A 12,648-nucleotide genomic window follows, 5' to 3' on the forward strand; every position below is an offset into this window, starting at 1 on the left:
CTGGAGTCACCAATTAGAATAGGCTGGCCAGAAAATCCCAAGGATCCTCCCGTCTCTGCCCCCCCCCCCCATACAGTCCTTTCAGGTGGGCAGCACAGTACCTCATTGTTACGTGGGTGCTGGGGATCAAAACTTGGGTCCTAAGTATTTTCCCAGCTGACTTCACTTTTTAGCTTCAAGATTGTGTTGAGCACAAGAATTTAATATTTAATAGTGAATGGTATTGATACGTACTAGTCAGTAAATATCCCCTGAGTTACACTCCATTTAACAATTTAAAACACACAGGCCAGTTTATAGGCATCATAGTTACTATGAAATTTTCAATTTTGAATTCATGATTTGGCCAAATTATTTTCACTGGACTCAACTCTTTTCATTTTACAATTTACAATGCTAACTTTATCTATTTGTTAAGTTCCTCTTCTGTATATGTGTACCTAACTTCTTAGGCCTGTTTGTGTAACCAAATTTTACCTAGAGAAAGGAAAAACTGAAAGGGGGACAGGTGAGCAGCAAACGATACAAGTCCAAGGAGGAGACAGAGCATCCCGAAGTTTCAAGTTGCCCAGGGCAGAAGACAGAGGGCAGCTGGCTGCATACTCGCCATTTCCACTTGAATACGCAGTGGGCTGGATCCCACTCATTCTCACCGTTCTGTATCAGAGAGCCCAACAGACCAGGCCTGGCCACTTGTCCACAAATGATCTGAGCAGCAGAGGGACCAGCGGTGGTGAATCAGGAAAGGAGTTTGTGTCATTATGGCCAACACCAGCAAGGACAGAAGTCTAAGAGTCCCAGCAGTGCTTCTGTGGTGTGTACTGTACCGTCAAGACTGCGGAGGCAGGTCAGCCTGGACCCACAAGGCCCGGGTTGGTGGGATGGCAGGAAGACATCCACGGGCTCACCAGCACCTTGCAGCCCCAGCTAAGTCTATCCTATTATCACGACCACATTTGTGGTGGAGAAATGGGAGAGAAAGAGAAGCGGAATGGTTCATGTGCTATGGAACGAAACAGAAAGGATGAAGGCGGCGAGGGGCAGGCTGATGTGGGAGGCCTGATAACCACCTTGGTTGCGGTCAAGGGCCATGTCTGGGTCTAGGTCCCCACAGCCCTACAGACAGGGTCTATGTTACCGTCCATGTTGCCACCAAAGGGCACATGGAAGCCCAGAGTCTAGGCTGCTACCTGTGACCTTGTTGGTGTCCAAGGGTCATGTTCATTCTGGAGCCAAGCTGATTTGGATGGCCTGGTGTTGTTCAGGTCTTGGCTGCTGCCTAGAGCTATGTCTGGGTCTGTGGCCCTACAGCAGCCAGGATCTGAGTCGGATATCTCCTGTTGTAACCAAAGTCTGTATGGTTGCCTGGGGTCTGATCAGTCACCTGGGACCATGTTCATGCCCAAGGGCCATGCTGCAGCTGTGGCCATCCATATCCAAGTGACATACACTCCTACTCAGTGCCATGGTGACGTCTGGGCCAGGCCAAGTCTGTGTCCGTGGCCCTACTGCAGCCAGAGTCTGTGTTGATATGGCTCTTGTTGCCATTGAAGGACATGCTGATTCTCCAGCTGGGCCACCAGCTGGGGCCATGTTTGCTTCTGAGAGCTGTGCTGCTGCTGGGGTCATGCTGATGTTGGTGGCCTTCACTGCCACCTGGGGCCATGGTGACATCCTGACCCAGGCTGCTGCTGAGGACCATGTCTATGTCTGTGGTCCTACCGTAGCCGGAGTCTGTGTTGAAGTCCATGGCTCATTGTGCCGCTAGGGTCCATGCGGAAGTCAGGGGTCTGGGCTGCAATCCGTGGCCCTGTTGGAGTGTGGGGCCATGCTACAGCTGGGGCCATAAGATCCGGGTGACCTGGTGTCATCCAGGCCCAGGCTGCTGCTGCTGATTATGTCTGGGTCTGTGACCCCATAGCAACAAGGGTCTGGGTTGAAATCCTCGGTTCCTGTTGTCACCGAGTGTCGTCTGGATGCCTAGGGTCAGATCATGTGTCGTCTGGATGCCCAGGGTCAGATCAGATACCTGTGTCCATGTTGGTGGCGTACAGATCAGGGAGGCCTGTGCTCCTAGCTGACACCAAAGTAGTGCCAGGGAAAGGACTTGCAGCCGAAGGCCATGTCTGGGTCCTCGGCCCTACTGGAACCAGAGTCTCTGTTGATGTCTGAGTCTCCTGTTCCCATCAAAGACCATGCAGATTTCCAAGATCTGGGTTTATAGCCATGTTTGGGTCCATGGTCCTGCTGCAGTAGGCATCTCTGTTGATGTCTGTGGCCTGTGTCACCTCAGGGGGGCATAGGAACCATGTGTGATGAAATCAGAGGGCCATGCTGAGCCGGCCCTGCCCTTTGCTGGCCCTGGAACACTGCAGCAAGAGAACTGGCTCTAACCCTCATGGGAGAGCTGCCCCTCTCTGCGCTTAGGAGGGATGACCCCACCCCTCACCACAGCTGAGAGGGAACTTACCCTGATGATATGGGCCTAGCAGAGCTGGCTCCACCCCCTTCTTCATTGGCAACCCCAATGGCCCCAACGGACCACCTAGATCCACAGCCGGACCTTGTGTTGACCTCCCCTAATATCTACCCATCTAGAACCAGCTGGGACTGTACAGGGACCGCTCTTGCCGAATGACATCTGCAGGATCTCCATAACTTGTAGTCACCACAGGATATTCCAGAAGAGTTGTGGTGAAGATCTGGAGATGATGGTGTACCAGAAACCAGAGGCCTTGAAGCAGACCAGTGAGCCACTGCAATGAACATTTGCTACTAAAGCTGATTGGACAAAAGGGTGTACTGTATGACATACCACTCCCAGTGCCACCAAGACTAATGAAGAGGTGGGAAAAATGGAGAAACAACGAGGGTTGTTTGGGGTTTTATTTTGTTCATAATTTTAATTGCTTTCTTTGTTTTGTTTTGGTATGATTTTAAAAACTGTTTTGGGAAGTGCTGTAGGGGTGGGGGAGAATATGGGAGACTGGGAGGTGAATGTGAAATTCCCCCAAAAAAATCAATGAAAAATTTATGTTAAAAAAGATTTAAATAACAATTTAAAAAATCATGTTCAGGTTTTAGGCTTCCAATGGGGTGTGTATGTCCCAGGTTGAATCCGGACTCACATAAATCATCTTGTTTTGTTCTCCGGAGAGCTGGGATTACAAGTATATGTCTCTTCCCCTCCCTCAACACACACACTCACGAAAAAGACTGTTGAGGAAGAGCCTGGTGTGGTTAAGGGCAGAAGTGGGGGTGGGAGGGTAAGGATAGGGTGCTAAGAAGTGTGTGTTGATCCTCATCTGAGGCATGATCATGGGGATTCCTGGTGGTGCCACCTCTTGGAAGCAGTGTTGGCATCTTGGGATGTCTTCTGATAAGGCTCATTGAGATAGAGTTTGAGATAAGCTATAGAAGAGAAACAACTTAGCCCAGGTTATTGACTTGGAATAGTTAGTGAGGGCAATGACTGGGCTCTCCTTCATGGAAGTAGACTTCACAGAGGGGAAACCAAGGGTAATGCCGCAGGAGCTCTGACCACACAGCTGAAGTACGTCTAAGTCTTGAGAGCTGGGCCCGCTCTTTAGCAAGATCCAAGTAATATGCTATAATCTGCTGTGCAATTGTGGGATGTCGTAGAATACTGTTTCAAGTGAACGCATTTGGGTCTGTTTGGGGAGTAGTTTTATAAAAGCCTATAGCCGAGCATCTCTGAGATTTATTACACCAATAAAATTGTATGGTATTGTTTCAGAAACTCTTGCAACTGAAGACCTAGACTCAAAGGCTGGGGGCAAATTCAGGAGTCCAGAGTATAATTTACTAAAAATTTATAGAGAGAGCCTTACCTTGCTGAGAGCAAGACAGGAAGATCATCACACCTAATGGCAGGAGAAGGGTTTACATGCTAAACTATACATGAGTGGGCAGGGACCAGCCTAGATGCCCTGGATTCCTCCAATCAACATGTCAAGCGTCAGCAACAATAGTTGATGGCAAGAAAGTCTGGCTGATAGTATTAATGATGTTATTTGTCCTGTAAGGGGTAGGGTATGTGCTGAGGTCACCTGGCAGATAAAACCACATCTGTAATAAAGATGGCTATAGTCACATCAGACTGGATAGATATTATGATCTGACATATTTAAAATTTAAACTTGCATAACCAGCCTGGAGTATTGACAATAAATTTCTGCCTTCAGGATGGAAGTGTTGAGAACTATTTCTCACTCTTGTATGGTTTGTGTTTCAAAAACTGATTGTTGCTCTCTGAGACATGGTGGCACGCTCAGTGGAGCTCTGCTCAGTCTGTACCCATGCTGACTCACCACCGTTTGTTCCTGCTGAGGAACAAGTTGGTCGGAAGCTGCCCGCAGCCATGCCTTTTAAAGATGCCAGAAAGGTGCAATCCAAGGTGGCGATTAACCGAATTAGAATCACACTCATAAGATGCAATGTGAAGCCTCCTGAGAAGGTGTGTCCTGATGTGATCAGGTGCACGAGGGAGAAGAATCTGAAAATGAAAGGGCTGGTGTACATGCCTACCAAGACACTGAGACTCACCACAAGAAAAACACCTTGTAGTGAAGGTTCCAAGACGTGGGATCATTTCCAAGTGAGAATCCACAAGCGACTCATTGACTTACACAGTCCTTCCAAAATCATTAAACAAAAAATACTTCCATCAGAATTGAGCCAGGAGTGGAAGGTGAAGTCATGAGAGCAGATGCCCAAGTCAACTGTTTTAATAAATTGACTTAATCAGTTGTTAAAAATAATTTATGTTTTTAAATGAATAAATGCATGGGAAAATAGAAAGCATATTAGAGCCTTAACTACAGCTGGGTTCAAACACACACATGTACACATCACACTTGTATACATATACAGATATGCATACACATGCACACACAGACATACACACATGGACACAAATGCACAAACATGCATTCACACATCCACATATGTACACACACATGTTTAGGAAAAGACTATTAAGAGACTAACTTGTTAATAGTGATTTTCTTATGATAGTAAGAATTAGATGATTAATTTGAACAATGGACATATATTTTCATGAAGATGAAACTGTATCAATTGCAGTGACTTACCATGCAGCTTTTCCATGGTCAGTCTATGTTATTTCTAATTCTCATTCCCACATGGCTGCCTAGTTGAGTAATGCATCATTGCCGTAAGTAGTCATGGTGGACTGGTGATTATTGGTTGGTTCCTTATATGGTTTCCATCTGAAACATTCCTTCTTTTTCATTTTTTGCCTATGTAGCAAACAACTCAAGGCAAGGTTAATACCACATGGTTGAAGCCTCATCCCTCTAAGTGCACAGCTAATCCTGGTGCATAGCTCCATCCAGAGTCATGGTTTGTTTTTTTAAATGTGGTGTGTGTGTTTGTGTGTGTGTGTGTGATGTAGGTGGGTCTTCTATCTATCTGTTGCTTTCATTGGTTAATTAATAAAGAAAACTGCTTGGCCTGATAGGTCAGAACATAGGTAGGCGGGGAAGACAGAACAGAATGCTGGGAGGAAGAAGGCAGCGAGTCAGACTCCATGATTCTTTGACCCAAGACAGATGTAGGCTAGAATCTTTCTTGGTAAGCCACCACCTCGTGGTGCTACACAGATTAATAGAAATGGGTTAATCAAGATGTGAGAGTTAGCCAGTAAGAGGCTAGAGCTAATGGGCCAAGCAGTGTTTAAATGAATACAGTTTCCGTGTAATTATTTTGGGTAAAGCTCGGAGGCCGGGAGCTGGGCAGCGGGATGCAGCCCGCCATTCCTTCTACATGTGTGTGTGTTTGGGATGACAGGTCAAGTACCACTGACGAGATGGCAGTAGTAGCAGCCTTCTTTATTTACAAGACCAGCTCAGAGACCCTTTCCTTCCTGGAAGTGTTCCCTCGACTACTGCTCACACAGCTTCTGAAGTTAGGCACACATTCACCCTTCTTTCCTAGAGACTGTCAGCTCATAACTGAAGACACAGCTTAAGACACTTTCTGCTGTCCTTCCTGAGGACACCAGGAAGTTAGCAGGAGATTTCGTGTATTTCTTGAGGGAGGTTTCTTCCTTTGAAATGGGTGTCCTGACCTCTTGTGTAGAGAGTCCCTTCTAGAGATGTGAACCATAATGCAATGCAGGGTTTCCATTTGCTAAGGATTCCAGTGGATAAAAAAAAGTTAAATTCTAGTTTTTGTTCATTAAATCAGATCTGTATTTGAATGTTTTAAACCAATGTAACTCACATATTTTTTGTTGGTGTTGGGTATTTTGTTTTTTGTATTGGTTTAAAGGGAATAGTTTCACAATGGTGTTATTTCTTTTAGATGATTTTTGAAGCTTTTTCTTAATTCTCCATCTCTGGGCAGCCTTTCATTTCATCCCCTTGGATGAATTCTTAGGTTCCTTGCACAGAATCACTGATGAAGAGAAGGAAATCATCTCTGTAGCATGTGCCCGCTCAGCCATCACTCCTTTGCTTTGCTTCCCTGGAAAGCTAATAAGACAGTGCTTGTGGAATAACCAATGAGCTCTGTGGAGTCTCCAGGGAGCCCACACTTCACCTGTGAGTCGGCTTCACTAGGCAGGATTCCAATAGGCTCAGTGATAAGTGTGCTGAAGCGGAGTGAAGATTTGGGGGGTCTTGTTTCTGGTCCTTTTTAGCTTTACAATTTTGGGGCTCAGCCGACAAGCATTCAGGGACTAATATACTGCACCAGGTCCTGTGGCCATGTCTGGGAGGACATTTGTCACCAGGACAGACAGGAGCATGTGACCCAATGAAAGAAAAATATACTGGCAGGTGAAAGTGCTGAGCTAATCCCAGCGACTGAATTTAGCTCTCAGGTTTAGGGCTTCTGGCAACTTAATCTTTTACCATTCCTTCCTGTGTCTGCTTCCAGAAACTTTCCGGTTTACCTCCACACACTGCCTTTACTCTCCCCCCATTTCCAGTTAAGATGGAAGCCAAAGTCTCACCAAGGACTGGAAATGGGCCTGAAGTTGCTTGTATTTAACTACATTTTTTTAAAAATATAATATACTCTGATTACATTCTCCTCTCCTCCAAACTCTTCCAGGTACGTCTCACCTCCCCACCTACCCAGCTCCACACCCTTTCTTTCTTTCTCTTCACAAAACAAACAGGCAAACAAAAAAAACCCAACAAGCTAACTAAGCAGTTAAAAGGAAGGAAGGAAGGAAGGAAGGAAGGAAGGAAGGAAGGAAGGAAGGAAGGAAGGGCACAGAAACACATACACTCAAACAGAGCCTGTAAAAACACAAAATAGGAAAGTATAATGTATAAATAAAAAGCCAGTAGGACCAAAAAAACCCAAAAAACAACCGCCCAAACAAAGCAAAATGAGACAGAAAGTCTACACAAACCACTGAGTTCTTTTTGTGGTGGCCATCTGCTGCTGGGCATGGGGCTGCCCTTAAGCTAGCAGTGGAGAAGACCCAGGAGGTCAAGGACACAGCAGAATAACCATTAGACTCTCACAGGCTCCCTTGTTCTTCAGAAGCTGTGCCCAGAGTGGATTTCAGCACAGCTTGCACTGTGAAGAACCTACTGTGGTAGTTGGCAACCTCTGAAATCTCTTCACAGGCTCAGTATTAAAGACATTGTCCCCAGCTTTGCGTTATTGAGGTGGGGGTGGTAGAGCTTCTATGCTCTCTGTAGCATAGTAGCTTGCATGTGCTAAATGCGTTGGGATTCTGAAGCAGTTCCTTTCTGGAGGCTTCATCACCTAGGTATGGCTACCCATATCCCTGACCAGCTTAATCTCTGGCTTCTGGGTAGGTGGGTAGGGTTGAAATTCCATCTTCTGATCTTAGCCTTGCACCCTCCTGTGACTGTTTTCTACCCTGGTACTGCTGGCGAGGTCCCAGCGATATTGGTTCTTTTCCTCATTGTTGGGACCTGACCAAAGGAAACTTAAGAGGAAATGGTTCATCTTGACTTGTGATCTAAAGGAATCCCATGCGTCAAAGCAAGGCAGTGGGAGTGGCATGGTCCACAGCCCTGCCCAGGATGCAATGTGCCCACACCCAGGATGGATTTCCCCCTCCTCAGTGAGACTCTGGAAATACCCTCACAAACACACCTAGTTGTCTGTCTCCAAGGTGGTTTTAAATATAGTCAAGCTGACAGGAAAGATTAGCCTTCAAACCAGCCATCTGGGAATCCAGCGGAATACAAAAAAGACACCCATCACTCAGGAAATGCCAGGAAAGTGGGAGGAAACCCAAATATATAACAGTTCACACTATCATAGCCCATGCCAGTGTCTCCTGCTGTTTCTCCTTCTACCAGCCCAAGCCTGACCTAATCAGCCTATTTCCCCAAATGTGTCCAGATTCAGAGTTGATGGGGGGGGGATTAAACTAAAATTTTTGAATTTTAAAGATTCTGTGTCGGTCAAACTAAAATAGCTGCAGGCAGATCTGACCTCCAGTTGCTGGCTCCTGATTATAGCTGTCTCCTCATCGTTGACAAACCTTGCAAAGATGATCATAATCCAAACATTTAAATAGTTCTTGGTGTGAAATCCCCTACGATATTTTTTCAAGCCTGAATATATTAAGTATAGTCTTTCATCATTGCCCTCAAGCTAACTGCTACAACCGAGAAAAGATGAAATTCTCCTTAGAGAAGCAGCATTTAGTAAACTAGGCAGCTTTACACTTCAGGCATTTGAGTGTTTTCAACAGCGTCTGATCTCCCCAGGTAGACAACCTGTTAGTAATTGGTTTGTTTCTCTGATACGTGAATGCCACACGTTCTCCACAGCAGGTTCTCAGCCTCCATGCACAACATGGTTAACCTGGTTGTCAATTGACAACCCTAGGAAAAAGAGGACGGACTCAGAATAGCTTGACAACACAAGAGAACGTGCTCCCGAGAGAGGGGTCTGGGGCTTTCATGCTTATCAGAGAACGGAAACAGGCCAAACTTCTTGGAAGGGAAAAATTCCATTTTGCATACACCATAAAGATAAACACACACACACACACACACACACACACACACACACACACACACACAGAGAGAGAGAGAGAGAGAGAGAGAGAGAGAGAGACACAGAGAGAGACAGAGAGAGACAGAGAGAGACAGAGTCTATATAAAGGTGTATGACTGTTAGCTACATTTTCTACGATAATTACAATGGAAAATTACAAGCCCTTAAATAAATTTTGATGTCTTATGTGAATAAAATGAAGAGTGGCTTTTCAAGATAAGCCATGGACTCATCATGTGCAGCTCACCATTTCATAGTCAAGAAAGTCAGGTCCTAGAGGGGAGGCCAGGCTGTCACCCATAGATGCTAAGATCAGGGCTAGAACCCAGGTCTCCTGACCCCTTAGGTAGATATACATATTTATGCATGTTTGCTTATATAAAAGTAAGCATGTGTTATTAATAGTGTTAAGAAAGCTGTTGAACTATGAAGGCTCCTTTCTAGACTATTACATTCAGATATTATTCCATCTAAATATTTGGATCCTCAACCCATAGTCTAGGAATAGTACTCAATGGGAAGAGATTTTTGTCTGGAAACTTCCCAGCCTTTTCTGCTCTGAAAACCAAAAATGCAAGCGGATACTTTGGAAGTAAGATTTCATTTCTAAAATGAAAGGGTTTCTCATGGCTGGCCTCTCTAATGTCTGCAGCGATGTGCCTGCGATGCTCGCCTGCGACGCCCTTGTTCGCTCTGCACCATCGCAGCAACCTTCTGAGTGCGGGGGCAGACCTGGGCTGAGTGACTTGAGGGGCATCGGGGCATCGTGACACGAAAGAGGGACGGTAACTGGCTTAGAGGCGCAGTGCTATTGCCAGTCAAGGACCTCTTTGTCCCAGAAAATTGCAGAGTTCTGAGAGGGAAAGTCACAGGGAAAGAAATTTAGAAGGACAAGCATCGTATTTGTTCAGATGTAGAAATGTCTGGGGCAGCAAAGAACCAGCCTGGCTGTGTGTAGAGGCGCTTGGGGTGCAGTTTGCCTTATTGGGTGTGGATAATACAATCTCTTTTCTTTTGGTTTCCTCGCCTCTCAAGCCTACTCTCCTACCTGACAAATTATGATTTTATTTTTTGCTGGCCATACCAAGGGAAAAATTTAAAGTGGCATCACATTGCTACAGGCTCCTAAGATGGAAGTAGAAGTCCAACATCACCTCTGTGGCTGCACTTTTATAAGGGGCTACATATGTGTCCCAACTGCTCCCAGCAGACCTCCCAGAAGAGTTGACCATTGGACACAGCCAAACCACTGAAAGCTGAAACATAGAACGCCACCTTTGCGGCATACCTGACCAAAATGGAACAGACTGGAGGCGCACTGACTCCTTTGTTAGACAGTTCAGGGTAATTGCTCCTGACCCATGCTGTAAGGTCCAACCCCTTCTGTTTTAACAACGCAAATACAGTTACACTCCTGAGAGCGCATTCTGAAGTCTGCTTAGCAGTGGGGAATGAAGATCCACGGTAGAGTGCTCATGGGTTTCTCAAGGCCCTTGATTCAGTTCCTAAGCGCTCGAAAACAGACGGACTCAACACGATCAAATCTCTCTTTCTCCAGGTTGGACTGTGATCCTAACTAGCACCAGGGAAATGTAATTTCCCTTGCTCTTGAAAAGATTTCTAAAATTTCCAGTTAGCAACCTAATTGGAGAGGTGGGTCAGTGTCTAAGACGTGGACGCTACTCTTACATAGGACGTGAGCTAGGATCTTAGCGCCACATCAGGAGATGTACAACCTCTACCTAGCACGAGCAAATCAGATCCCCATCCTAGCCCATCTTGGTACCTGCCTCATGAGAACCTCTCCTCACAGGTGCACATGCACAAGTACACACACACACACACACACACACACACACCTAATTAGATTACAGTAGTCAACCTTTTGACTGATTTGCTTCCTTAGCTGCTCTATTCTAATGTGACTCATATGTCCCATGCTCACACATGGTCTTCAGTCATAGAAACATAGCTGTTTCCTATGCTTTGACTTTCAGCGCTGTGGGTTTCAAAGGAGGTAAAGTAAGTTCCAGAAAAGACAGGATTTGCTCAGCTGATAACCCTCCTCAAAGTCAGGTCCTAACCTCTGGGGCTTTCAATTCTTACTGTCTGTCATACAAGGGTCTGGAGATGTGACCAAGTTACAGATACTGAGGTGGGTAGGACCACACTGGGAAATTAGCGGGGGCCTTAAACACAATCAGAACGTTCTTTTGCAGCAGTGGTGCTCAACCTGCAGGTGGCGACTCCTTTAACGTCAAATGACCCTTTGACATGGGTCACCTAAGACCATCAGAAAACACAGATATTTACATTATGACTCATAACAGGCAAAATTACAGTTATGAAGTATCAATGAAAATAATTTCATAGTTGGGGATCATCCCAGTGTGAAAAACTGCCCTAAAAGGTTACAACATTAGCAAGGTTGAGAACAGCTGTTCCAGAGGCCATTTTCCTCCTTGGTAAGCCCACACCATGTCTTCTGTGTGTGCTGCCTTTGTCCTAAGTCTCTCCTCTTCTTCGTCTTCCTCTTCCTCTAATACCTGTGTTTAAATCTATGCTAAAATATTTTCTTGGTAATCTCCAACCTTTCTTTAAAAATAAAAAGAGGAGTCGTTTGATGACTCAGGGTGTAAAGATGCTTGCTGCCAAGCCTGATCCTGGGAAAACACATGGTGAAAGGAGAGAAGCAACATCTTCATGTCCTCTGACGTGTGTGTGTGTGTGTGTGTGTGTGACTTTAGAAAACAGATAAATGTTCGTATGGAAGGCTAGCAGAGGGAGATTTGGTTAGAGGGTTAAATTGGGTAAATGCTCCAGCAAAAGCTTAGATGAGGGATGAAAGGATCATGCAATAATAAATGCATCTCTCTAAAGCCAGCAAAAAAATAGATTCTTCCCCAGGGACTCTGGGATGAGTGGCAATCCACTGGTGTTGCTAGCTTTTTCGTCAGCCACCAGCTCATGAATAATGACAAGGAGACTTACTAATTATGAAAGCTTAGGCTTGTACCTAACTAGCTTTATAACTTAAATTAACCCATTTCTATTAATCTACATTCTGTCATGTGGTATTACCTCTTTTTTATTTTGTACCCCCTGTCTCCTCTCCATGTCTCCTGCTTGCCTAGTTTCCTCCTCCTCTTTCTTTTGCTCCCTGGAAACTTCGCCTATACCTCCTGTCTAGCTATTGGCCATTCAACTTTTTATTACACCAAATCATAGCAATACATCTTCACACAGTGTACAAATATCCCACAATACACGGGCACTGTGATTGGGACTGGTGAAGGTCATTTCAGATTTCTGGTCTTCAAAATTACATGAGTGCAGATGTATGCTGATTTATGACTCTGAACTTACGTTAATTTGCTTTAGTGCCCATAAGAAGGCAATCCATAAGACACCCAAATTATTGGGAAAGTTAGTCAAGGAAAACCAAAGAAAGACAACAGAAATACTGCAAAGGGCAACATTTTACATCCTTAAAGAATGGCTATAGCCCAGCTTGCACCCAGAATCCTCCCCCCCTCCCCCTTCCTCACCCTCCCGTCTTTGGGGCCACAAAATCCCACAGCTCAGCCTGTTTGGGCTCTGGGGACC

At 45.4% G+C, this 12,648-nt stretch overlaps 1 protein-coding gene across 1 annotated transcript; it reads left to right on the plus strand.

Moving 5' to 3' along the window:
• The first annotated feature begins 4,381 nt into the window (after positions 1-4,381).
• Positions 4,382-4,723, plus strand: LOC119813269 (40S ribosomal protein S20-like). Its single transcript, XM_038328486.1, has one exon. The coding sequence runs from the start codon at positions 4,382-4,384 to the stop codon at positions 4,721-4,723; it is 342 nt and encodes a 113-aa protein (XP_038184414.1).
• Positions 4,724-12,648: the final 7,925 nt, after the last annotated feature.

The sequence above is a fragment of the Arvicola amphibius genome, chromosome 4 (genome assembly GCF_903992535.2).
Source record: "Arvicola amphibius chromosome 4, mArvAmp1.2, whole genome shotgun sequence".
Lineage (NCBI taxonomy): Eukaryota > Metazoa > Chordata > Mammalia > Rodentia > Cricetidae > Arvicola > Arvicola amphibius.

Coding starts and splice junctions, on each gene's coding strand:
- LOC119813269 (XM_038328486.1), top strand. CDS start 4,382: ATGCCTTTTAAAGATGCCAGAAAGGTGCAATCCAAGGTGGCGATTAAC.